Below are 24,836 nucleotides of genomic sequence, written 5' to 3'. Positions count from 1 at the left end.
GCACTAATACTCGTGAGTCCTCATGATATATTAAATACAGCATATAGCACAGAATCTGCTCATATCTGGATTACTTGAACACACACACACACACGTCACTACACAACAAATAACGGCACGCTTGGTCATTTGCACGGAAGCAACAGCGAAGATTAAAAAGCATTTGGTGAACAGAAAAAAGAGTTATTTTCCAACATCCTACAGTTTCTGATGTTCTCTGTCCTGTTGATCTGTCCATCTAAACTAGTGGTTCTCAACGGGGGCGGTACCGCCCCCCAGGGGGCGTTCAGAGAACAACGGGGGGCGTTGGAAGCAAGATTTTTGAAAGGGGGGCGTTCACGTGTTAATGGGGGGCGTTCAGGTGTTAATGGGGGGCGTTCACAAGTTTAAATGTGTAACGCAAATTTTTGTTCATTTACTTTTATTCATTTTAAGCATTTAGTAGTTGTAATAAACACTGTAAGTGGGCTATTTAAAAAGTGTTAGGACTATGTTTTTGTTAAATTATGTTGTAAAACATGCGCATTGCGCAGAGTGTGATATCATATTGTGCGCATCTATGGTGCGCGTGAAAGAATACCTCAGCAGCGCTAAAAAAACAAAACAAAAAAACATTCGTCCGCACCCGCTCTGACCGCAAGTGTTGTAGGTAGGCACTAGGCATGTTTTTTGTGTTCATTTCTATTGCATTACTGAAAGCAGTATCAATAATGTAAAAAACATGATGTGCAGTCAAGTTCGGGTGTGTGTATATGTGAGTGTTCTCACTGCGCGCGCTTGTTGTGATTCGAGGAGTTTTGACGAGTTGTATTTTGACGACTTGATATTATTTCTTATTCAAAAGTTTAGAATGCCTAACATTCTAAAATCTTCCAGTTTTATGCGACATGTAGCCTATCGTTACTTTTGCAACGACTCTATTACTTTTCCAGTCATAGACCAGCGCTCAAGCACTGACTAGAATCCAGCGCTGATAAGAATCAGCAATCACGAGCTCAAAAATGTGTTTGGCGCTGACAACAATCCGTACAGTACTAGAATCAAAGGTATGGAAAGTTGATAAGCCATTAAAAAGTATTGACTTAAGAAACACATATATTTTCAAATATTTTAAATAAATCATGTTCCCATTCACTCTGGCGACGAATTTTAAAATTAATTGAACTATATTCTATTTATAAGGTAAAACTTTTACATTTTTAGGCATTAACTAATTCAAATCCCAAATGCCAAAATGTTTTCTTTGTTCACCAAGTAATTTACTGCAGGCATTATTGTTAACTCACAAGACAGTAAGGAGAAAATGACAATTTGATGGATAATTTAAATATATTCTGCAATCACATTTTAGTAATGTATTCATTCCGCCATCACATCTGAGTAGGAAACACTGCTTGGGTAGTTTCAAGATATACAAATAATTAATAATACAATAATAATGTAATTGTTCATATGTGTTTATTCTTGTTAAAAGATTTTTTTTACTGATTATGAACACAAATTAATCACAACAAACCCAATTAATTGTAATTGTATTAATTATACCAGAAAACAAAACAAGAAAGAAAACAAGCTGATACCATGGTATTTTAGGCCTACAATTCTAACATAATTTTTCATGAAAAATCAAGATTGTATTTATTTATTTTTCGAAAGTAAGGTTAATGTAAGCAACTTCTTGCAATACTCTCCTAAATGCGTAATAAAACCTAAGAGCAAACATTACCACTTTAATGACCATCCTTTATATTTCAGTGCATTTGTTCTACAATATATGGCTATTACTGTCATGGGATTAATTTTATAACTATTATTATGTAGTAGTGTAATGTAGACAGACACAACTAAAAGAGGTTTGAATTTTTCTTTGTACACTGAATATGGGTTGGCACTTTTAATTTTGAACTCTCAAAGTGCACCAGATTGATGAATTTAACATTAAAATGCACAAAATTTTCTTACGGGGGGGCATGCCCCCGGACCCCCCTAGAAGGCCTGACGTCCACTCACCACAGATTTACCAAAATCCTGTGAGAAATACTGGTATTGCTATGTCAATGCAATTTATAACTTTTTTTTTTTTTTTGGATGAATCACTGTTGAGTATAGTTCAGTTGTATAAACAAAAGACAATTTTGCACTTATTTCATCTATTAACTCTCACTCATTCCTGCTCGCTCAGTAGTTTGGGGATGGGGGGCGTTCAGGGACCTGGATATTGGAAAGGGGGCGCTGGCCCAAAAAAGGTTGAGAACCACTGATCTAAACACATTTATGGCGATGAGGATGAGAGAGGAAGAGGAGATGCTGGATGGCAGGATTTAGTTTGAATATGAAATTCATGTATGAAATCCAAATTTTATTAAATATATGTTCTTTTGTTTTTTATGGAAGCTTTTTTCCGCCACTGAATAATAAATAAATAATAATAATTGCGACTTTTTATCTCACAATTCTGACTTTTTTTCTCACAATTGCGAGATATAAAGTCAGAATTGTGAGAAATAAAGTCGCAATTCTGAGATAAAAAGTCGCAATTATCTTTTAAAATGTTTTATTTTGTGGCGGAAACAAGCTTCCATAGTTTTTTGTATGCTTTATGTTTCTATCTGTGTATAAAAAAAAAAAAAACATTACTATTTATTTTTCTCTTTTTTATTGTGTAAAGTGCCTTGAGAAGCTGCTTTAAAGGCGCTATATAAAATAAAGTTTATTATCATTATTATTATTATGGAGTGCATTTACATGTGGTACTACACAGAGTCGTAGTTCACTGACAAGCTGAGCCATATCGCCTAACAATGTCATGCGATATATCACCCAGCCCTACTTTAACACGTTAATTTGATTTATTAATTATGGAAAAAAGTAAGTACCATAGTATAAGTAAGGGATAATCTACATCCAGCCGGTTTATCTCAGAATAAATAGTCTTCCATCAGCCTGAGGGTTTATTCTGAGATAACACACACACACACACACACCTGAAGGGGTTTATTCTGAGATAACACACACACACACACACACACACCTGAAGGGGTTTATTCTGAGATAACACACACACACACACACACACACACACACACACACACACACACCTGAAGGGGTTTATTCTGAGATAACACACACACACCTGAAGGGGTTTATTCTGAGATAACACACACACACACACACACACACACACACACACACACACACACCTGAAGGGGTTTATTCTGAGATAACACACACACACACACACACACACACACACACACACACCTGAAGGGGTTTATTCTGAGATAACACACACACACACACCTGAAGGGGTTTATTCTGAGATAACACACACACACACACACACCTGAAGGGGTTTATTCTGAGATAACACACACACACACACACACACACACCTGAAGGGGTTTATTCTGAGATAACACACACACACACACACACACACACACACCTGAAGGGGTTTATTCTGAGATAACACACACACACACACACACCTGAAGGGGTTTATTCTGAGATAACACACACACACACACACACACACACACACACACCTGAAGGGGTTTATTCTGAGATAACACACACACACACACACCTGAAGGGGTTTATTCTGAGATAACACACACACACACACACACACACACACACACACACACACCTGAAGGGGTTTATTCTGAGATAACACACACACACACACACACACACACCTGAAGGGGTTTATTCTGAGATAACACACACACACACACACACACACACACACACACACACACACACACACACACACACACACACACACCTGAAGGGGTTTATTCTGAGATAACAGACACACACACACACACACACACCTGAAGGGGTTTATTCTGAGATAACACACAAACACACACACACACCTGAAGGGGTTTATTCTGAGATAACACACACACACACACACACACACCTGAAGGGGTTTATTCTGAGATAACACACACACACACACACACACACACACCTGAAGGGGTTTATTCTGAGATAACACACACACACACACACACACCTGAAGGGGTTTATTCTGAGATAACACACACACACACACACACACACACACACACACACACACACACACACCTGAAGGGGTTTATTCTGAGATAACACACACACACACACACACACACACACCTGAAGGGGTTTATTCTGAGATAACACACACACACACACACACACACCTGAAGGGGTTTATTCTGAGATAACACACACACACACACACACACACACACACACACACCTGAAGGGGTTTATTCTGAGATAACACACACACACACACACACACCTGAAGGGGTTTATTCTGAGATAACACACACACACACCTGAAGGGGTTTATTCTGAGATAACACACACACACACACACACACACACACACCTGAAGGGGTTTATTCTGAGATAACACACACACACACACACACACCTGAAGGGGTTTATTCTGAGATAACACACACACACACACACACACCTGAAGGGGTTTATTCTGAGATAACACACACACACACACACCTGAAGGGGTTTATTCTGAGATAACACACACACACACACACACACACACCTGAAGGGGTTTATTCTGAGATAACACACACACACACACACACACACACACCTGAAGGGGTTTATTCTGAGATAACACACACACACACACACACACACACACACACACACACACACACACACACACACACCTGAAGGGGTTTATTCTGAGATAACACACACACACACACACACACACACCTGAAGGGGTTTATTCTGAGATAACACACACACACACACACACACACCTGAAGGGGTTTATTCTGAGATAACACACACACACACACACACACACACACACACACCTGAAGGGGTTTATTCTGAGATAACACACACACACACACACACACACACACACCTGAAGGGGTTTATTCTGAGATAACACACACACACACACACACACACCTGAAGGGGTTTATTCTGAGATAACACACACACACACACACACACACACACACACCTGAAGGGGTTTATTCTGAGATAACACACACACCTGAAGGGGTTTATTCTGAGATAACACACACACACACACACCTTAAGGGGTTTATTCTGAGATAACACACACACACACACACACACACACACACCTGAAGGGGTTTATTCTGAGATAACACACACACACACACACCTGAAGGGGTTTATTCTGAGATAACAACCGACTGGATGTACATCCCGCTTATTACACGGATACTTGCCACGCAAGTGAATAATTAGATAATATTATTAGCCCCGTAGTATAAGAGAAAATATTTCTTTCTAAAGCTGCGTAAGAAAACCATAAGATTTCGTAATGCTTATTTGATGCTTTCCCCCCCAAACACAATAATATCTTTATTAGGGGTGTAACGGTTCACAAAATTCACGGTTCGGTTCGATACGATACACTTGTGTCACGGTTCGGTTCGGTACGTTTTTGATACAGCAAAAAGAAAGAAATGCCAGAGAAATTTCCTTGATTTAATTTTTTTTATTCTTTTTTTTATTAAAACTAACATCATAAAGTATGATTTTTTTTACTTTGAGCAATTCTGGAGCTATAATTGACTCTTCTTAGAAGCATATAACACAAAACAGCTCCTTGGAAAAATTGAAATGTAATATTGTAGTAGTTATAAACAAAGGTTTATTTGATTTCAGATTAACATTTGAGGGCAGCAATTGAATTCATAATGTCAAAATAAAACCGACATAATGTTACTTGAAGGCATTATAGCCTACTATTCCTGCCAAACTTCCATGGGTGCAGTTAGTGTACTACAGTAAATCCATGGTGAATGTTGCAGATCTGTGGACACGGGATAGTTCATTCATGGCACAATGTTTCTCCTGGTTTCCACGCGCTGTTTGATCCGTTAATAATGGACAAATGTGAATGTTTCTCACTAGATCTCGCAGCGATGTTACAGACATCCCAACCTGCACAAAGTAATTTCCGATGTTATTACTTTTGTGGCGAATTCAAATGCTTTCTTTACTGGATCTCTTAGCGCTGTGTAGTAACAGTGTCGCTTGATCACGATCGGCTCGCGCTGCACTGGTCCACACTGATAAACGCTCCTTCAACCACACAATAACGAGCAGTTTCGTTCCGCTTGCATTACGTTTGCCATTTGATGTTGGGCAATGTTGTGGTCGCGCCGGCGTCTCTTAAATTATGAGCGCGCTTGCCTGCGCTGATTTGATCTGCGATTCATTTGCGATGAATTTGATTGTTAAATCATACAATTAGTTAGATTAAATTGTTAATTGCTAATATAAATGTGTGTGTGCAGAGCGTGCCGTAGGTGAGAGTGAGAAGATGATGGATCTGCTGATACAGTGGGGACAGGCCCGGCCGGAGGTTCGGTTCTTCCTACGTCATGGCAGAGCATCAGGTGCGCCACGCTTCAGACCACTCATCCTACAGGAGTAGCTCACTTCAGAATTAACATTTACTCTCCCACACGTCCTCCAAGATGTCCATGACTTTTTCTCTTCAGTGGAAAAGAAATGAAGGTTTTTGAGTAAATCACTCCAGGATGTTTCTCCATATAGTGTCTTCAATGGGGTCCAACGGGTCGAAGGTCCAGATGTGAGTTTCAGTGCAGCTTCAAAGTCTCGACTCGATCCAGCCGAGGAATAAGAGTCTTATCTAGACAAACCAGCGGACATTTTAGAACAAAATAAACATTTATAAACTTTTAACCATAAATGCTCGTCTTGCACGTCCACGACTTCACGCATTGCGTAATCAGGTTTGAAAGGTCAGGTGGTCACCTGATGTGGGTGGAAAATGTATCTTAATTTTCTTCTCCAACTTCAAAATCGTCCGACATCATTGGTTTACCTTTTACTATTTTTTATTTACTTATTTTTGTAAATGCCGTTTGTCTCAGTCTTTGTACATTCGCTTTGTAAACACTAGATCAGTTCTTACGCCTATGTCACGCTTGACCTTTCAACCTGATTATGTAATGTGTGTCGCATCACAGCTAGTGCAAGACCAGCATTTGTGGTTAAAAAGTTTATAAATGTTTATTTTGTTCTAAAATGGCCGCTGGTTTGTCTAGATAAGACTCTTATTCCTCGGCTGGATCGGGTCGAGACTCTGAAGCTGCACTGAAACTCACATCTGGACCTTCGACCCGTTGGACCCCATTGAAGACACTATATGGAGAAACATCCTGGAGTGATTTACTCAAAAATTTAATTTAATTTCCTTCATCTTGGATGACGAGAGGGAGAATAAATCATCAGGAACCTTTAATTCTGAAGTGAACTACTTCTTGAAACCAGGCTCAGACTTTGGGAGTTTTACGCCGATTTATTCCTCCCGAAAGAGTCTTGTGAGGAGTTTACAGATCAAGCCTCCCGATCTGATATAGCCTCTGATACTAAAAGAACAGATGTTTTGTGCAGTATTGCTGTTTTTGAGTGTGTGCTTGTGTTTCAGATTCCAGGAGTGTGAGTCAGAAGAGGAACGGCGTGAAGAAACCCTCAGACAGACGCACCGAGAACGGGGTGAGTTTCAAACGAGATCCCGGCGCTCTGTGACAAGCTCTTACAGATGAAACTATGAGAGGAATGCAGTCGAGCAGGAAACGGAGGAGTGTTTACTGGTGTGTGTGTGTGTGTGTGTGTGTGTGTGTGTGTGCAGGTGAGCGGCCCACGGATGGACTTGACTCTAGCGGAGCTGCAGGAGATGGCAGCTAAACAACAGCGTCAGATCGACACACAGCAGCAGCTCCTGGCCTCAAAGGTACACGAGAACCTCTCAGGGTGGAGGAGATATAAACAAAATCATAATTCATGAGTCATTTTTTAATTATATATATATATATATATATATATATATATACACTGCCATTCAAAGGTTTGGGATCGGTAAGATTTTCTCTGTTTTTAAAACAAGTCTCTTCTGCTCACCAAGGCTGCATTTATTTCATTAAAAATATCAGTAACAGTAATAGACAATAAACAGTAACAGCAATACGTTTTTTTTTTTACATTCTATTCATTAAATTATCGTGACATTTTTATACACAACTGTTTTCAACATTGATAATAATCATAAATGTTTGTTGATCATCAAATCATCATATTAGAGTGATTTCTGAAGGATCATGTGACACTGAAGACTGGAGTAATGATGCTGAACATTCAGCTTTGATCACAGGAATAAAATACACTTTACTGTATATTCACATAGAGAACAGATGATTTACACTGGAGTAATATTTCACAATATTATTGTTTTTTTGCATTTTAATTTAATAAATTATAGACTTAAAACATAAAAAATATTACCGATCCCAAACCTGCTAAAATGCACAAACAAGTGATTGTTTTCGTTGTTTTTGACCCATGTGACCTTGTAAACAGTCAGGTTACCCACACTTCTTGTAAGTGCTTGAAATTCAGACATGTGGATTCAAGGACTGGAAAGTCTGTAAAAACAAACACCTCGAAAGTGCTTGAATTAAACATGAACAAAATGTTAGTACGGTGCTATTTACAAAAACTGGCCTTTATGCTCCGCCAAAGCCGGAGCGAAACAGCGCTACAGACTGGAGGGAAAGTGGGGAAAACAAAAAAAGGTTAATCAAAGTAATTATTCCAATGATTTTCATGTGTATTCAGAACTTCTGCTGTTTTCCGACCCATACTTTTACTCATCTTACACTTAGTGTTGTAAATCACAACTGGTGGATTAATAAGAAGCTAATGTGCTTTCAATTATATATTATGCTATGTATAATCATATTTTAAATTAATGTGTATAATGGTTTATAATAAAATAACTTTTTTTTGTTGAGTGGCTATATATATACATGAACTAAATTAACTTTTATACAACAAAAATGAACCATCACTGAACTTACTTGGACTATGACATTATTTTCTTCTAGAAACAAACTTTGTTGCATTATGTTCATGTTATCACTGTAAAGCTGCTTTGAAACACTCTGTATTGTAGAAAGCGCTATATAAACAAAGGTGACTTGACTATAAATTTGACATCCCTTAGGTTTTATAGCCTGAGACGTGAGATTGATCATTTTATACAACTTTTTGTTTTTGTCAAAGCCTGTGTTATTTGAACTTGTTTAAATCATAATTTTTACATTCATTTTATGATTTAGATGTATATTTCTGGCTTGTGTCGGTCTTAAAAGTCCTGAAACCCCGGGCTCAGCTGGTCATTGATGTCCTGTGTGTGTGTTTCAGGAGCAGCGTGTGGTCCTCCTGAGGCAGCAGGAGCTCCGGCACCAGCAGGCGAGGGCTGAGCAGCAGAAGCTCCAGCATCTGAGGAGCGCGGTGGAGAAGCAGGAGGAGCAGCTGAGGGCCGTGCGGGCGCTGAAGGGCCAGGTCGAGCAGAAGCGCATCAGCAACGGCAAACTGGGTGAGCATCGCAGTCACGCTTCTCCAGCGGGGACGTCTCGGGTCACTTGTGGACAGAAGCTCATCAGTGTGTGTGTGTGTGTGTGGTCCAGTGGAGCAGGTGGAGCAGATGAACGGGCTCCTCCTCCAGAAGCAGAAGGAGCTGGTGCTGGCCGTGTCCAGAGTGGAGGATCTGAGCAAACAGCTGGAGAGCCTGAAGCACGGCTCCATGGACTCGCTCCACAGGGACCCGAACGCAGGGGCCGAGCTGGACCGGCTCTACAGGGAACTGCAGGTGCTGCCCGAGACACAGAGCTGTGTGTGTGTGTGTGAACCTGTGTTCAGAGCATCTGACTGTGCCCTTGTTTATATTACATTGTGGGGACCAAATGTCCCCATAAGAATAGTAAAACCTGCGATCACCTACATTGTGGGGACCAGCCAGCGGTCCACACTTTTCAAAAGGCTTATAAATCACACAGGATGAGTTGTTTTGAGAAAGTAAAAATGCAGAATGTTTCCTGTGATGGGTAGGTTTAGGGATAGGGTTAGTGTGTGTGTGTGTGTGTGTGTGTGTGTGTGTGTGTGTGTGTGTGTGTGTGTGTGTGTGTGTGATGGGTAGGTTTAGGGGTAGGGTTAGTGTAAGGGGATAGAATATACAGTTTGTACGGTATAAAAAGCATTACGTCTATGGAGAGTGTGTGTGTGTGTGTGTGTGTGTGTGTGTGTGTGTGTGTGTGTGAACCTGTGTTCAGAGCATCTGACTGTGTGTGTGTGTGTGTGTGTGTGTGTGTGTGTGAGATGGGTAGGTTCAGGGGTTGGGTTAGTGTGTGTGTGTGTGTGTGTGTGTGTGTGTGTGTGTGTGTGTGTGTGTGTGTGTGTGTGTGTGTGTGTGTGTGTGTGTGTGTGTTGTAAAAGTAATGGGTAGGTTTAGGGGTCGGGTTAGTGTGTTTGTGTGTGTGTTTGTACAATATAAAAAGCATTACATCTATGGAGAGTCCCCACAAAGATATCATACAAACGTGTGTGTGTGTGTTCACCAGATGAGGAAGAACATGAACCTGGAGCAGAACACCAGACTACAGCAGCAGAGAGAGAACTTGAACAAGAGGAACCATGAGGTGGCCAACATGGACAAACGAGTGAATGAACTGCGAGACCGCTTGTGGAAGAAGAAGGCGGCGCTGCAGCAGAAAGAGAACCTTCCTGTGAGTGAACACACTCCACACACTCCTCACACTCCACACACTCCTCACACTCCTCACGCTCCACACACTCCACACACTCCTCACACTCCACACACTCCTCACACTCCACACACTCCTCACACTCCTCGCACTCCTTACACTCCACACACTCCACACACTCCTCACACTCCTCACGCTCCACACACTCGTGAAAGAGGATCTGTTCTGCTGTTTCACATCACAGTTTGTTTAGTAGGGCTGTCAAAATGTCTGAAAAGCTCAATTTGAATTTCTTTCTTAAATTTTGGTAAAATTAGAATTATATTATATAAAGTTGAATTACATACTTAATGTTAGAGGATAAAAGTACTGTATTGTCTCCTATGCCCACAAGAGGGCGCAATAATCTGATCTGAGCGAGTGCTGAGCGCTTTCAGTGTTTCAGCTGATACACACACACACACACAGAATGAGGTTTGGGCCTCAGCTAAGGTGTCTCTGTGTGATGATGTGCTCAGTGTTGTGATGCGATAGAGTGTTCTCCACAGTGTCCTCCCGATGGCCAGCCGGCTCCGCTGACAGGAGTGTCCCGTGTGGCGGCCGTCGGCCCGTATATCCAGTCCTCCACGATGCCCCGGGGCTCCAGCAAACAGGACCTGCTCATCAAACACACTTACCCAGAAGGCACTGCAACGGTCCCGCATCAGGAGAAGAGCGCTCATCCCGCAGCAGGTTTGCACACACACTCACATCTGAGACCCTGGACCACAAAACCAGTCATGGGTCATTTTTTTTTTATTTTGATGTACATTGTGAATAAAATAAGCAGAACAAATAAGCTTTCCATTGATGTATGGTTTGTTATGACAGGACAATATTTGGTCAAGATACAACTATTGTAAATCTGGAATCTGAGGGTGCAAAAAAACAGAAACATTGAGAAAATCTCCTTTAAAGTTGTGCATTAAGTTGGCGATTGTGCTGCATTCACTCACAGAAATTAATGTTTGATATATTTACGGAAGGAAATTCACAAAATATCTTCATGGAACATGATCTTTACTTAATATCCTAATGATTTTTGGCATAAAAGAAAAATCGATAATTTTGACCCATATAATGTATTGTTGGCTATTGCCACAGATATACCCGTGCGACTCGAGACTGGTTTTGTGGTCCAGGGTCACATTTGAGGAGTTATTTTACACAGAGAAGCACTATATGCAAATAATGTGTCACTTTTTCATAAACAATCTGATTAAAATGCTAATAAAATACAAAATACTATTTGTATTCTTATAAAATGCATTCATGAAAAACAATATATTAGATTTATATTTATATACACTACCGTTCAAAAGTTTTAGATCGGTAAGATTGATTTAATGTCTTTTCTGCTCACAAATACAGCAAAAACTCTAATATATAGAAATATTTCTACAATTTAAAACAGCTTATTTGTATTTGAGAATATTTAGAAGTGTAATTTATTCCTGCGAGCGAAGCTGAACTTCAGCATCATTACTCTGCAGTGTAAAAACATAAAAAAAAATCATACAGATATAAAACTTTTCTATGTAGTGTACAACTAAACAATTTATAAGATTTATATATAAACATTAATCTAATATAAATTGTTTAATTTATACATAAATATAAAATATTATCTAGGCCTTAAGAAAATAAATGATATAAAATTAAAAGACGTTTATTTTAAATGTATCTCACAGCTTTTTAATGAGGCAACAAGATATGATATGACAGAGCAACGCTTTCAATAATCTCTCAGTGTGCAAAACATCATAATATTAAAGGCACACACCGCGCCTGCGCTTCTGGAGTCAGAGCGCCTCGTGTTCAGAAGTCCAGAGAGAGTGCTCACACTCCTCGTGTGTTATATCTGTTCTGTTGGACGAAAGCCACACATATGAGCTGCGTTTCATTTATCATCAGCTCACTCCAAGACCCAGGGCCGCAGCCGGAGGGAGAGCGGCGCCAGCACTGGTAAGAGCACCTCGCCCCTACATGACTGTGTTTCTGCAACTTTCAGGTTCATGTGCGTGTGCGCGTCGGCTAGCTGAAGAGATACCGCGGCGATCTGGCTCAATTATAAAGAGCACAGAAAGTTATGGTGCTTATAATGTGTTAATAATTGCCTTTTGTGGAGCTTAACAGTAACAACCTTGAGTATGCAGTAGGGATGTCAATTTACATCAATTCCTATAATCCACCATTGTTTAAATTAACAATCAAGTAATCAATTAATCGTTAACCTTAACCTTTCGCCGCTAGTCATCACGTTACTTAATCAGCACTTGCTTATTAGGAATATGACCATCACTTAACAAGTGCTTTTAATTTTACTCACACATTATAAGTGCTCTATTTTCATAGCATGAAAACCTTTCAGGGAGTCCAGAAACTGTGACACTCGTTTACTGGAGCTTTGTCACGCTCGAACAGCAGCACTACACACTAAAGAGAGATGATCATGGGAAACGGCATCATAGTGCTCTCTACTTCTGCAGGTCTGCCCTCAGCACAGGTGTCCTCAAAGCCGTCTAACTGGAGCTCGGCCAATGCGAAGCCCTCCATTAACAACGGGTCCGCCAGTCTCCCACGCTCCGTGACCCAGGCATCGAATAACCCAGGTGACCCTCCACACCCCACACCCCTCCCCGCATCCGTACCGCAGAGTTAGGCCTGTTTCCACCTGTGTTTCCACCTGTGTTTCCACCTGTGCTTACACCTGTGCTTACACCTGCGTTTACACCTGTGGTTACACCTGTGGTTCCACCTGTGGTTCCACCTGTGGTTACACCTGTGTTTCCACCTGTGTTTCCACCTGTGCTTACACCTGTGCTTACACCTGTGCTTACACCTGTGGTTCCACCTGTGTTTACACCTGTGTTTCCACCTGTGCTTACACCTGTGCTTACACCTGTGTTTACACCTGTGCTTACACCTGTGTTTACACCTGTGCTTACACCTGTGTTTCCACCTGTGCTTACACCTGTGTTTCCACCTGTGTTTACCCCTGTGTTTACCCCTGTGTTTACACCTGTGTTTCCACCTGTGTTTACACCTGTGTTTACACCTGTGCTTACACCTGTGTTTCCACCTGTGTTTCCACCTGTGTTTACCCCTGTGTTTACCCCTGTGTTTACCCCTGTGTTTCCACCTGTGCTTACACCTGTGCTTACACCTGTGTTTCCACCTGTGTTTCCACCTGTGGTTACACCTGTGTTTCCACCTGTGGTTCCACCTGTGTTTCCACCTGTGCTTACACCTGTGTTTCCACCTGTGCTTACACCTGTGCTTACACCTGTGGTTCCACCTGTGTTTCCACCTGTAGTTCCACCTGTGGTTCCACCTGTGGTTCCACCTGTGTTTACACCTGTGCTTACACCTGTGCTTCCACCTGTGTTTACACCTGTGTTTACACCTGTGGTTACACCTGTGCTTACACCTGTGCTTACACCTGTGTTTACACCTGTGTTTACACCTGTGTTTACACCTGTGGTTCCACCTGTGTTTCCACCTGTGCTTACACCTGTGCTTACACCTGTGCTTCCTCAGATCGGACAGCGATCTGATTTATCAAAACCATTCCACTTACACCTGCTCACATTAATGTGTTTTCGCAAAACGGATATAAATCCGATCTTCAGTTTCCGCTCTATATGCAGATTTAATGTCACGTCACCGAAAGCAACAGATATGATCTGTGTTTTGATTATCAGCTAATTTCACACTCAAAGACCGCAATAAGAGAGAGCGACAACTGCAGATCATTTAGTTTCTTTACTGTTAATGAAGCAGATTAAGCGTTAAGCCACTGCGACTCACTTTCACTTTGATTAGCGATAGTTGGCTTGATGAAGAGATGCTCAGCGGCTCCTCTGTGGTGATGTGTGCTGCAATAGTGCCGTCATGTCTGGCTATAACATGACATATAGCCTATCACACGCTCACACGTTTATTTTTTAGCATTGTTGGGAGGAGTAACATTTACATATCGGAGGGCGTTTACATTAGCCTGGCTCCGCCCTCCTGCGTACTTCCGCTCAATTTTATTTCCCTTCAGTACTTATGCTGCGTTCTATTATTTATCCGTGTCGGAGTTCCGACTAGAAAGACAGACGTTGCCTAGCAACACGCATCAACACGCCCCCTTTCCTCGGATTTTGCCGCTCGGAAGTTTGGACAACCGTGAGGACACCGAGCAAGAATTCCGAGACGGAATCCAAGATGGCTGCGCCCTGTGTGACTTGTTTTCATTGTTTGTGTACCGCTTTGGTTGTTTAAATTACGTTGTTTAAATTTTAATCACTCGTCTACTGCGTCCGTATCACTGCCTGTGGGTGTGGGAATCGGTCTTGTTGTGAGTGCAATATTGAATGAAGCCTTGTTTCAAACAGGTGTTACTAACGTGGCTAGCGTTGCTAACAGAAGGTAAACTAGTTACTAGGTGAAGCACATAGTGCTACTTATTTTGGAGCGCCTGGTACTCGGCCAGAGCTACATAGCAACAGCTTTCCGGGTGGCGTCCATGTTTTTCTCCGACTCGGACGCGCAAAACATACCAGAACGCTTGAAGTGACGTCATATCCGAGGTCCGAGTTGGTTCGTTGACAATAATAGAACGCACCATACGTCTGGGATCGTGGTGTATTCTTTGGTTTTCTCCGATCATTTTTTTGGCGGTCCAATCAGCGAACAGAGGGAGTGGCTGAGAACGATGACGTTGAGGTCGTGTGCTAGTTTGAGTTGTAGGGTTACGTCACGACCAAAGGTTAGCGATTGGTTATGGCAGATCCAGAGTGACTCTGGGCAGATCCAATAGTTTTAAACTTCAGCAGAGTACCTGCCTTCAAGGAAGTTAACGCTTGTCAATGGAGAGAGGCCAGACTCTCTGTACAAATGAAATGTACGAGAGTCTGGTAGAACCAGGCTACGTTTACACCTGGTCTAAAAAAAAAACACCTGGTCTTTTCCCGATCGGATATGGATCAGATCACGCATGAAGTGTCCAGTGTAAAGCTTAGCCTCTGCTACGTGTGCTGTGAGTTGAAACACGCGTGCTTGTGCTCCAGATAAAGCAGAGGTGCTGAAGCGGGACCCCAGGGTGCGCCCCGCCTCCATGTTTGAGTCCCTCGAAGCGCCTGCAGCTTCTCTACGCAAGAACCAGAGCAGCGAGGACCTCGCCAGAGACGCACAGGTACAGGACACACGTGCACACACACATATCAATACTGGACACACGTGCACACACACATATCAATACTGGACACACGTGCACACACACATATCAGTGTGTTTTACTATACACTAACGGTCAAAAGTTGTGAATGTGATTGTTTTTTTAGTTTTTTATGTTTTTGAGAAAAGTCTCTTCTGCTCACCAAGGCTGCATTTATTTGATAAAAAAAATATATATATATATATTATTCCAATTTAAATCAGCTGTTTTATATGTGAATATATAGTAAAGTGTAATTTATTCCTGTGATCAAAGCTGAATGTTCAGCATCATTACTCCAGTCTTCAGTGTCACATGATCCTTCAGAAATCACTCTAATATGATGATTTGATGCTCGAGAAACCTTTATGATTATTATCAATGTTGAAAACAGTCGTGATGCTTCATGTTTTTGTGGAAACTGTCAGATAAAATAAATAAATAAAAAAAAATAGAGAAATATTCAGCACATACACATTAAATTGATCAAAAGTGGCATTTTTAATGCTACAAAGATTCTATTTCAAATAAATGCAGCCTTGGTGAGCAGAGGAGACTAATTCCAAACGTTTGGCCTGTAGTGTACATGTTCTCTTCATCTCAATATGCCGACACCATCAGGTTGATATTTGTGACACTGATGTTTCTCTCAGAGCGCCGTCAAGAACACGGTCAAGGTTCCTCCTCCAGTTCCCAGTAAACCTAAACAGGCCGGCCTGCCCTATACGGGCCTCAACACCGGGACCTTCCCAGGCAAGAGTAAATCCACCCAGCAGCCGCCCACTGGTTCCCAGCATGCTTTACCCCAGGGCAATACTCTACCCCTTCCCTCGAAGCCCGAGGCTCCTCCGGCCGCCACCGTGCACCCCTTCAGTCCCGATCCTCCGGGGGCCAAAGAGGTCCTGCTGAAGCCCCAGATGCTGGCCACCAGCTCCATCTACAGCATGTACACGCAACAGAGCGCGACGGGAGCGCTAGCCCGAGCGCAGACCCGCGGCAGCAACTTCGTCAGCGGTGAGTCCGGCACGCTTTCAGCAGGACATGCTCTCATTCAGCAGATCGCTTTATCCAGCAGGGCTGGGACGATACACCTATCTCCCGATTCCATACTATCACGATACTTTGGTGACGATACGTCATGTATTGCGATTTAAAAAAAATTAATAATTTGCGATTCAATATTGCAATTTTTTAAACACTAGACCATCAGGAAAAGTTAAATCACTCACTTATACAGACTGTACATGATGTATAAGTTGAGTCATATTTACAAAAACAAGTCATCACATCTTCCTGTCGGCCACCGTAACTTCTGTTGGGTGCAATTCACAACCTCACCACTAGATGCCGCTAAAAATGACTCAGTGCGCCTTTAAGAATGTAAAAAAAAATTTTGAATTGTTTTTCTTTCATTTTTCATCATATTCCTGTCCATGTAGTTTACGGGAAGCCAGTGACGTCCACAGGCCAGCCGTCTCAGAACCAGCTCCCTGAGAACCCGTACCTGGACCCTCCCAGTGTCCCTGAGACCGAGAAGGACCACAGTCCTGCTCCCGAACCCCAGGAGCCTGAGCGCATTCCCAGACCCCTCAGTCCCACCAAGCTCCTGCCCTTCATCTCGAACCCCTACCGCCACCAGAGCGACGTGGACCTGGAGGCTCTCCGCAAGAGACTCTACAACGCGCCGAGACCCCTGAAGAAGCGCAGCTCCATCACGGAGCCCGAGGGGCCCGGCGGCCCCAACATCCAGAAGCTGCTGTACCAGAAGACCACTCTGGCTGCGATGGAGACCACAGTGAGTCCTGTGGGAGACGAGGAGAAGGAGACGCCGGCAGGAGCTGAAGGAGCGTCACTCCAGGGACCCAAACCGGCAGAAACCGAAGCAGAGGACGTCCCTCCTCCTCCTCCACCACCGCCTCCACACCCGGCTCCACAACACCACGCTGCGATCTCCCCTCCTCCTCCGGCCCAACAACCCCATGCTGCGATCTCTCCTCCTCCTCCTCCTCAGCCAGCCAGCCCTCCTCCTCCCCCTCCTCCTCCTCCTCCTGCTCCTCCTGCTGAGAGCCTCATTGAAGACTTCCCTCCATATCCTCCACCGCCCTATCCCAGCGGAGCCGAGCAGGAGCCTCCAGAGGACACCTTCAACATGAAGCCACCGGAGGTCACCGGACAAGTTCGCTTTCCACCCGTAAGTCCCGTCTAGCGAACACTTGATATTGACACATATTTCAATTAAATTACAAAGATTTCGATTCACAGGTTTGCAGTGGGATTCAATTTCAATCCTGATTCAGTTCAATTCACAGGCTTGCAATGTGATTCAATTTCGATCTCGATTCAGTTAAATTCACAGGCTTGAGATGTGATTCAATTACGATCTCGATTCAGTTCAATTCACAGGCTTGAGATGTGATTCAATTACGATCTCGATTCAGTTCAATTCACAGGCTTGAGATGTGATTCAATTCCGATCTTGATTCAGTTCAATTCACAGGCTTGCGATGTGATTCAATTTCAATCCTAAATCAGTTCAATTCACAGGCTTGCAATGTGATTCAATTACAATCTCAATTCAGTTCAATTCACAGGCTTGCAATGTGATTCAATTTCGATCTCGATTCAGTTCAATTCACAGGCTTGAGATGTGATTCAATTACAATCTCGATTCAGTTCAATTCACAGGCTTGCAATGTGATTCAATTTCGATCTCGATTCAGTTCAATTCACAGGCTTGAGATGTGATTCAATTTCAATCCTGATTCAGTTCAGTTCACAGGCTTGAGATGTGATACAATTTCAATCCTGATTCAGTTAAATTCACAGGCTTGTAATGTGATTCAATTTCAATCTCGATTCAGTTCAATTCACAGGCTTGCGATGTGATTCAATTTCAATCTCGATTCAGTTCAATTCACAGGCTTGCGATGTGATTCAATTTCAATCTCGATTCAGTTCAATTCACAGGCTTGCGATGTGATTCAATTTCAATCTCGATTCAGTTCAATTCACAGGCTTGCGTTATGATTCAATTTCGATCTTGATTCAGTTCCATTCACAGGCTTGCGATGTGATTCAATTTCAATCTCGATTCAGTTCAATTCACAGGCTTGCGATATGATTCAATTTCGATCTCGATTCAGTTCAATTCACAGGCTTGTGATGTGATTCAATTTCAATTACGATCTCGATTCAGTTCAATTCACAGGCTTGTGATGTGATTCAATTTCAATTACGATCTCGATTCAGTTCAATTCACAGGCTTGCAGTGTGATTCAATTCGATCTCAATTCAGTTCAGTTCACAGGCTTGAGATGTGATACAATTTCAATCCTGATTCAGTTAAATTCACAGGCTTGTAATGTGATTCAATTTCAATCTCGATTCAGTTCAATTCACAGGCTTGCGATGTGATTCAATTTCAATCTCGATTCAGTTCAATTCACAGGCTTGCGATGTGATTCAATTTCAATCTCGATTCAGTTCAATTCACAGGCTTGCGATGTGATTCAATTTCAATCTCGATTCAGTTCAATTCACAGGCTTGCGATGTGATTCAATTTCAATCTCGATTCAGTTCAATTCACAGGCTTGTGATATGATTCAATTTCGATCTCGATTCAGTTCAATTCACAGGCTTGCGATGTGATTCAATTTCAATCTCGATTCAGTTCAATTCACAGGCTTGCGATATGATTCAATTTCGATCTCGATTCAGTTCAATTCACAGGCTTGCGATGTGATTCAATTTCAATCTCGATTCAGTTCAATTCACAGGCTTGCGATATGATTCAATTTCGATCTCGATTCAGTTCAATTCACAGGCTTGCGATGTGATTCAATTTCAATCTCGATTCAGTTCAATTCACAGGCTTGCGATATGATTCAATTTCGATCTCGATTCAGTTCAATTCACAGGCTTGTGATGTGATTCAATTACGATCTCGATTCAGTTCAATTCACAGGCTTGCAATGTGATTCAATTACGATCTCGATTCAGTTCAATTCACAGGCTTACAATGTGATTCAATTACAATCTCGATTCAGTTCAATTCACAGGCTTGCAATGTGATTCAATTACAATCTCGATTCAGTTCAATTCACAGGCTTGCAATGTGATTCAATTCCGATCTCGATTCAGTTCAATTCACAGGCTTGCAATGTGATTCAATTTCAATCTCGATTCAGTTAAATTCACAGGCTTGCAATGCGATTCAATTCTAATCCCGATTCAATTCACAGGCTTGCAATGTGATTCAATTTCAATCTCGATTCAGTTCAATTCACAGGCTTGCAATGTGATTCAATTCCGATCTCGATTCAGTTCAATTCACAGGCTTGCAATGTGATTCAATTTCAATCTCGATTCAGTTCAATTCACAGGCTTGCAATGTGATTCAATTTCAATCTCGATTCAGTTCAATTCACAGGCTTGCAATGTGATTCAATTCCGATCTCGATTCAGTTCAGTTCACAGGCTTGCGATGTGATTCAATTTCAATCTCGATTCAGTTAAATTCACAGGCTTGCGATGTGATTAAATTCCCATCTCAATTCAGTTCAGTTCACAGGCTTTCAATGTTCCATTCAGTTCAATTACAGGCTTGCAATGTGATTCAATTCCGATCCCAATTCAATTCAATTCACAGGCTTGCAATGCGATTCAATTCCAATCTTGATTCAGTTCAATTCACAGGCTTGCGATATGATTCAATTTCAATCTCGATTCAGTTAAATTCACAGGCTTGCAATGTGATTCAATTCTAATCCCGATTCAATTCACAGGCTTGCAATGTGATTCAATTTCAATCTCGATTCAGTTAAATTCACAGGCTTGCAATGCGATTCAATTCTAATCCCGATTCAATTCAATTCTGACTTTGATTCATTTGTATATATGTATCCGGTTCAGTGTTTTTCTCCAGTAATCTCTGAACTGAAGCTGTAGCTCTACAGGAATCCTGTCAGTCGCTGCATTACTGTAATATTACAGGTTACAATTAACAGCTGATCTGAATTCAAACATTTAAATTACACTCAAGGCAGTTTTTGTAGTAATAAGTTTAATGTCGTAATTATGTTTCTACTCTAAGGCTCCAATTTAGAGCGGCAAAGCGATTATGTGCATCCCGCGCGCAGCGTCTGTGAACTGCATGAGTGTGAGATGTGTGTGTTGTGTGTCCAGGGTAAGAGGACGAACCTGCGTAAGGCCGGATCGGAGCGCATCGAGCACAGCATGAGAGTGCACTTCAACCCTCTGGCTCTCTTACTGGACTCGTCTCTGGAGGGAGAGCTGGATCTGGTGCAGCGCATCATACACGAGGAAAGGCACATTTCACACTTTACACCTAAACTTATACTGGATGTCCATGAGTGTGTGACTGATGGATTATTAGTGTTTTATTATACATTGCTGGTCAAAACTGTGGAATAATTAGTCACCTTCATTTATATAGTGCTTGTTTCAAAGCAGCTTTACAGTGATCATAGGAAATTAATAGACCAGAGATTGTTTTGGCTTTACAGCAGCTCTAGAATATAGTTATTGTTAATTAAAATCCCCCTCTAGTCAATAATTGTATCCTAAATTCAAGTAGTATATTTATTTTCAAATAATAATTACAGCCCTAGTTAAGACGATAGACAGAAGATTTGTTTGAGCACATGGCTTGTCATGTTTGTTTCTATGTGCCATGTGCTCAAACATAAGAGGACACGAACACACAGCTAATGAGAACAGTCAGATGCTGCATGTTCACACAAAACACGACATGAAAACACAAGCGCGTGCTACACAGAACACACACGGACAGAAGAGCGAACTCGAACCACGTGCTCAGCATGACAGGACCAGAGTGTCACCAAACCGAGAGTGAACAGACCGCAGTAGTGGCAGAACCCTGACAGTAATATAATAGAGACAATGAGTCTTTCTGTGTCGACCCATCAGGTGGAGGACCCGAGTCAGCCGAACGACGAGGGCATCACTGCGCTGCACAACGCTGTGTGTGCCGGTCACACCGACATCGTGAGGTTCCTGGTTCAGTACGGAGTCAGTGTGAACGCGGCGGACAGCGACGGATGGTGAGACGGGCTTCACACACTCACACACTCATACGTAGGGGTGTGCGATATATAGCGTCTGTGATAATATCCTGATTGTTGTTTTAACAATGTGCAATCTGACGAGCGAGTGAGTGTGTGTGTGAGAGAGTGTGTTTGTGTTCCATCCGTAACCCTGTGTGTGTGTGTGTGTGTGTGTTCCAGGACTCCCCTGCACTGCGCGGCCTCCTGTAATAACGTGTCGGTATGTAAGTTCCTGGTGGAGTCTGGGGCCGCTGTGTTCGCCATGACCTACAGCGACATGCAGACGGCAGCGGACAAGTGTGAGGAGATGGAGGAGGGATACACACAGTGCTCGCAGTTCCTCTACGGTGCGTTACACACACACACACACACGCGCGCGCGTGCGCGAGCCCTGCGGTTACATGTGCACCAATCATGGGATCATTTACAGTGGACTTAGAGGATTAGGATAATTCAGAATTAAAATTTCCTGATAATGTACTCTCCCCCGCGTCATCCAAGCTGTTTACGTCTTTCTTTCCTCAGTCGAAAATAAATTTTTGAGTAAATCACTCCAGGATGTTTCTCCATATAGTGTCTTCAATGGGGTCCAACGGGTCGAAGGTCCAAATGTGAGTTTCAAAGTCTCGACACGATCCAGCCGAGGAATAAGAGTCTTATCTAGACAAACCAGCGGACATTTTATAACAAAAATAAACATTTATATACTTTTAACCACTAATGCTCGTAATCAGGTTGAAAGGTCACGTAGGAGGAAGCACCGACCTAGTGTTTACAAAGCCAACGTGCAAAGACCAGGGCCCGGTTCCCCGATAACGCTCACTCTTAGCGCGCTGAAAAGACTCAGAAGATATATCTTACCAAAGGTGTTTATGTTCCTAAGTGTGTTCCCCGAACCATACCTTAGAAAGCTGCTTAAGATATTCCTTCTTACGTGTGACGTTACCCGGCGCTGTCCGTGGCGATGCTGCTGAATCTGCTGATATCGACGACTCGAGAATCAATTATTCTCTCGTGCAGGGGCTGTTTATGTGAGAAAGCGGTGATCTTTATAAATGAAGCGCTTCAGAAATAGTTGAAATTACATTTATTAGGACTATTGGATATTATAAAAAATAATCCAAACTATAATAGCCTATAATAGCCTAGCCTACATATTTTAAAATTGTAACATATATTGCTGCCACAATAACCTTTTCAAAAATTTGTACGTGCTTTCTTCTCTTTCCCAGTTTTGTTCGCTGAGGTGGAGCTGCGATGAAATATTGTTCTTGTAAATACTTTCCAGCATTTCAGTAATAAAAGTGTACATCTTGCGTACGGTGGTCGGCAGTGATCAAAAAGGATTTAAACCGTAAAATTTTGAATCTCTTCTTGTAAACTCAGAGATGTGGATTCAGACGGCAATTAAATCCCCACACGACCTGTTTGTCAAAAAACAGAAGGTAGTTGGGTGAGAAAAACACTGATATTATGGATTCGGACGGCACTAAACTCACAGACTCACCCCTGTAAATGTTTAAAATACCGGACGAGCCCATGAGAAACAATATTAGCGTCCGAATAGGACTTAACTTACAGTAGCCTATGCTTTCACTGGCCTTTAAAAGCGCTTTTAAATTAAATTAATAATATTGTATAATAATATAATTAAAAATCTAACAACAATCATTGTAATGACAATTTTATTCTTTGCATGAAAACACTTGAATTAGCCTAATTAAACACTGTCTGTGTGTATTAAAACTTCAGAGTTATATTCGTATAGCCCTGCAACAGTGATAAGGTGAAGCTAAGAGCGGTCCAGACCAACCTTACGAAAGTGTGACTTACAGAAGATATACTTAGCGTACGAACGTGTCGGGAATCGTGCCGTAACGCTAAGAGAGAGGTTAAGGAATAGGTTAAGAACTACTTAGAGATAAGAACGTTTTGGGGAACCGGGCCCAAGTCAAACACCATTTACAAAAAAATAAAAAGGTAAACCAACGATGTCGGACGATTTTAAAGTTGGAGGAGAAAATGAGTTTTTTGCCCTGTCCTATATTTCTGAACCAGAACACGCGTGACCTTTCAACCTGATTTACATAATGTGTGTCTCATCACAGCTAGTGCAAGACCAGCATTTGGGGTTAAAAAGTATATATATATATATATTTTTTTTTAGAAAATGACGGATGGGTTGGCTAGATGAGACTCTCAGTCTTAGTCTGTGGGACTATAATTTTGAAATCCAGTGAAATCAGCAGTGTAACTAGTGTAAGGGGCCATGTCAGTGCGTCACCTCTCAATGACATCATATCCGCGTTAACCTCGAATCCCGGAGTTACTTCCGCAGAAACCATGGAAACACAAAAGACGCTTTTAATATGTTATGTGTTTTATTAGACAGTTTTATCCAACTGTTTGAATACATTCATCGACATCATCTAATCATTGTTACACACACAGTTAGTCTTATTGTGTGAATCTCTTGTTCTTCTTGATTTTCTGCATGTAACATGCGCCTCAGAGACAACACTGTTCTATCAAGTGCTTCATATTTAAAGTAACAAAGCACAAAGATTATTGCAATTACTGAATGGCAGGCGTGCAACAAGTGTTTTGTTCATGCATCAGCAGAGAACAGCACAGACTATAAGATTAGATTTAGGAGAGCGCTCTGGCTCTATAACTGACCTCCACAACACCAGCACAGCTCAGGGTTTGATGAACCCATCAGATCCAGCCTGAGTACTAGATTACATGTGGGAGAATCTTCTGTTTGTTGCTAGTAATAACGCCAGCCTTATATATGACACTTATAAACTCAACTCAAGCGTCCTCAGCGGTGTGTGTGTGTTTGAGCGCTGTGTTCTCGTGTGTTTGAGCGCTGTGTGCTCGTGTGTGTTTGAGCGCTGTGTGCTCGTGTGTGT

General features: G+C 42.0%; 1 protein-coding gene across 1 annotated transcript in view; it reads left to right on the top strand.

Annotated features, from left to right (window-relative positions):
* The window catches only part of tp53bp2a (tumor protein p53 binding protein, 2a), a 47,063-nt gene that overhangs the window by 2,393 nt on the left and 19,834 nt on the right, over window positions 1–24,836 (top strand). Inside the window, exons 3-17 of the mRNA XM_081350280.1 lie at window positions 6,318–6,419; window positions 7,478–7,545; window positions 7,682–7,783; window positions 9,253–9,427; window positions 9,519–9,700; window positions 10,449–10,613; window positions 11,141–11,324; window positions 12,546–12,596; window positions 13,121–13,243; window positions 15,689–15,813; window positions 16,488–16,848; window positions 17,274–18,025; window positions 21,020–21,158; window positions 21,786–21,918; window positions 22,102–22,268. Of these exons, the coding sequence (XP_081206406.1) occupies window positions 6,318–6,419; window positions 7,478–7,545; window positions 7,682–7,783; window positions 9,253–9,427; window positions 9,519–9,700; window positions 10,449–10,613; window positions 11,141–11,324; window positions 12,546–12,596; window positions 13,121–13,243; window positions 15,689–15,813; window positions 16,488–16,848; window positions 17,274–18,025; window positions 21,020–21,158; window positions 21,786–21,918; window positions 22,102–22,268 (2,829 nt within the window). The remainder of the gene's footprint in view (window positions 1–6,317; window positions 6,420–7,477; window positions 7,546–7,681; window positions 7,784–9,252; window positions 9,428–9,518; window positions 9,701–10,448; window positions 10,614–11,140; window positions 11,325–12,545; window positions 12,597–13,120; window positions 13,244–15,688; window positions 15,814–16,487; window positions 16,849–17,273; window positions 18,026–21,019; window positions 21,159–21,785; window positions 21,919–22,101; window positions 22,269–24,836) is intronic.

The sequence above is a fragment of the Scardinius erythrophthalmus genome (assembly GCF_964197995.2).
Source record: "Scardinius erythrophthalmus genome assembly, chromosome: 21".
Lineage (NCBI taxonomy): Eukaryota > Metazoa > Chordata > Actinopteri > Cypriniformes > Leuciscidae > Scardinius > Scardinius erythrophthalmus.
The sequence above is the reverse complement of the archived record's forward strand: the minus strand, read 5'-3'. Positions and strand labels throughout refer to the sequence as shown.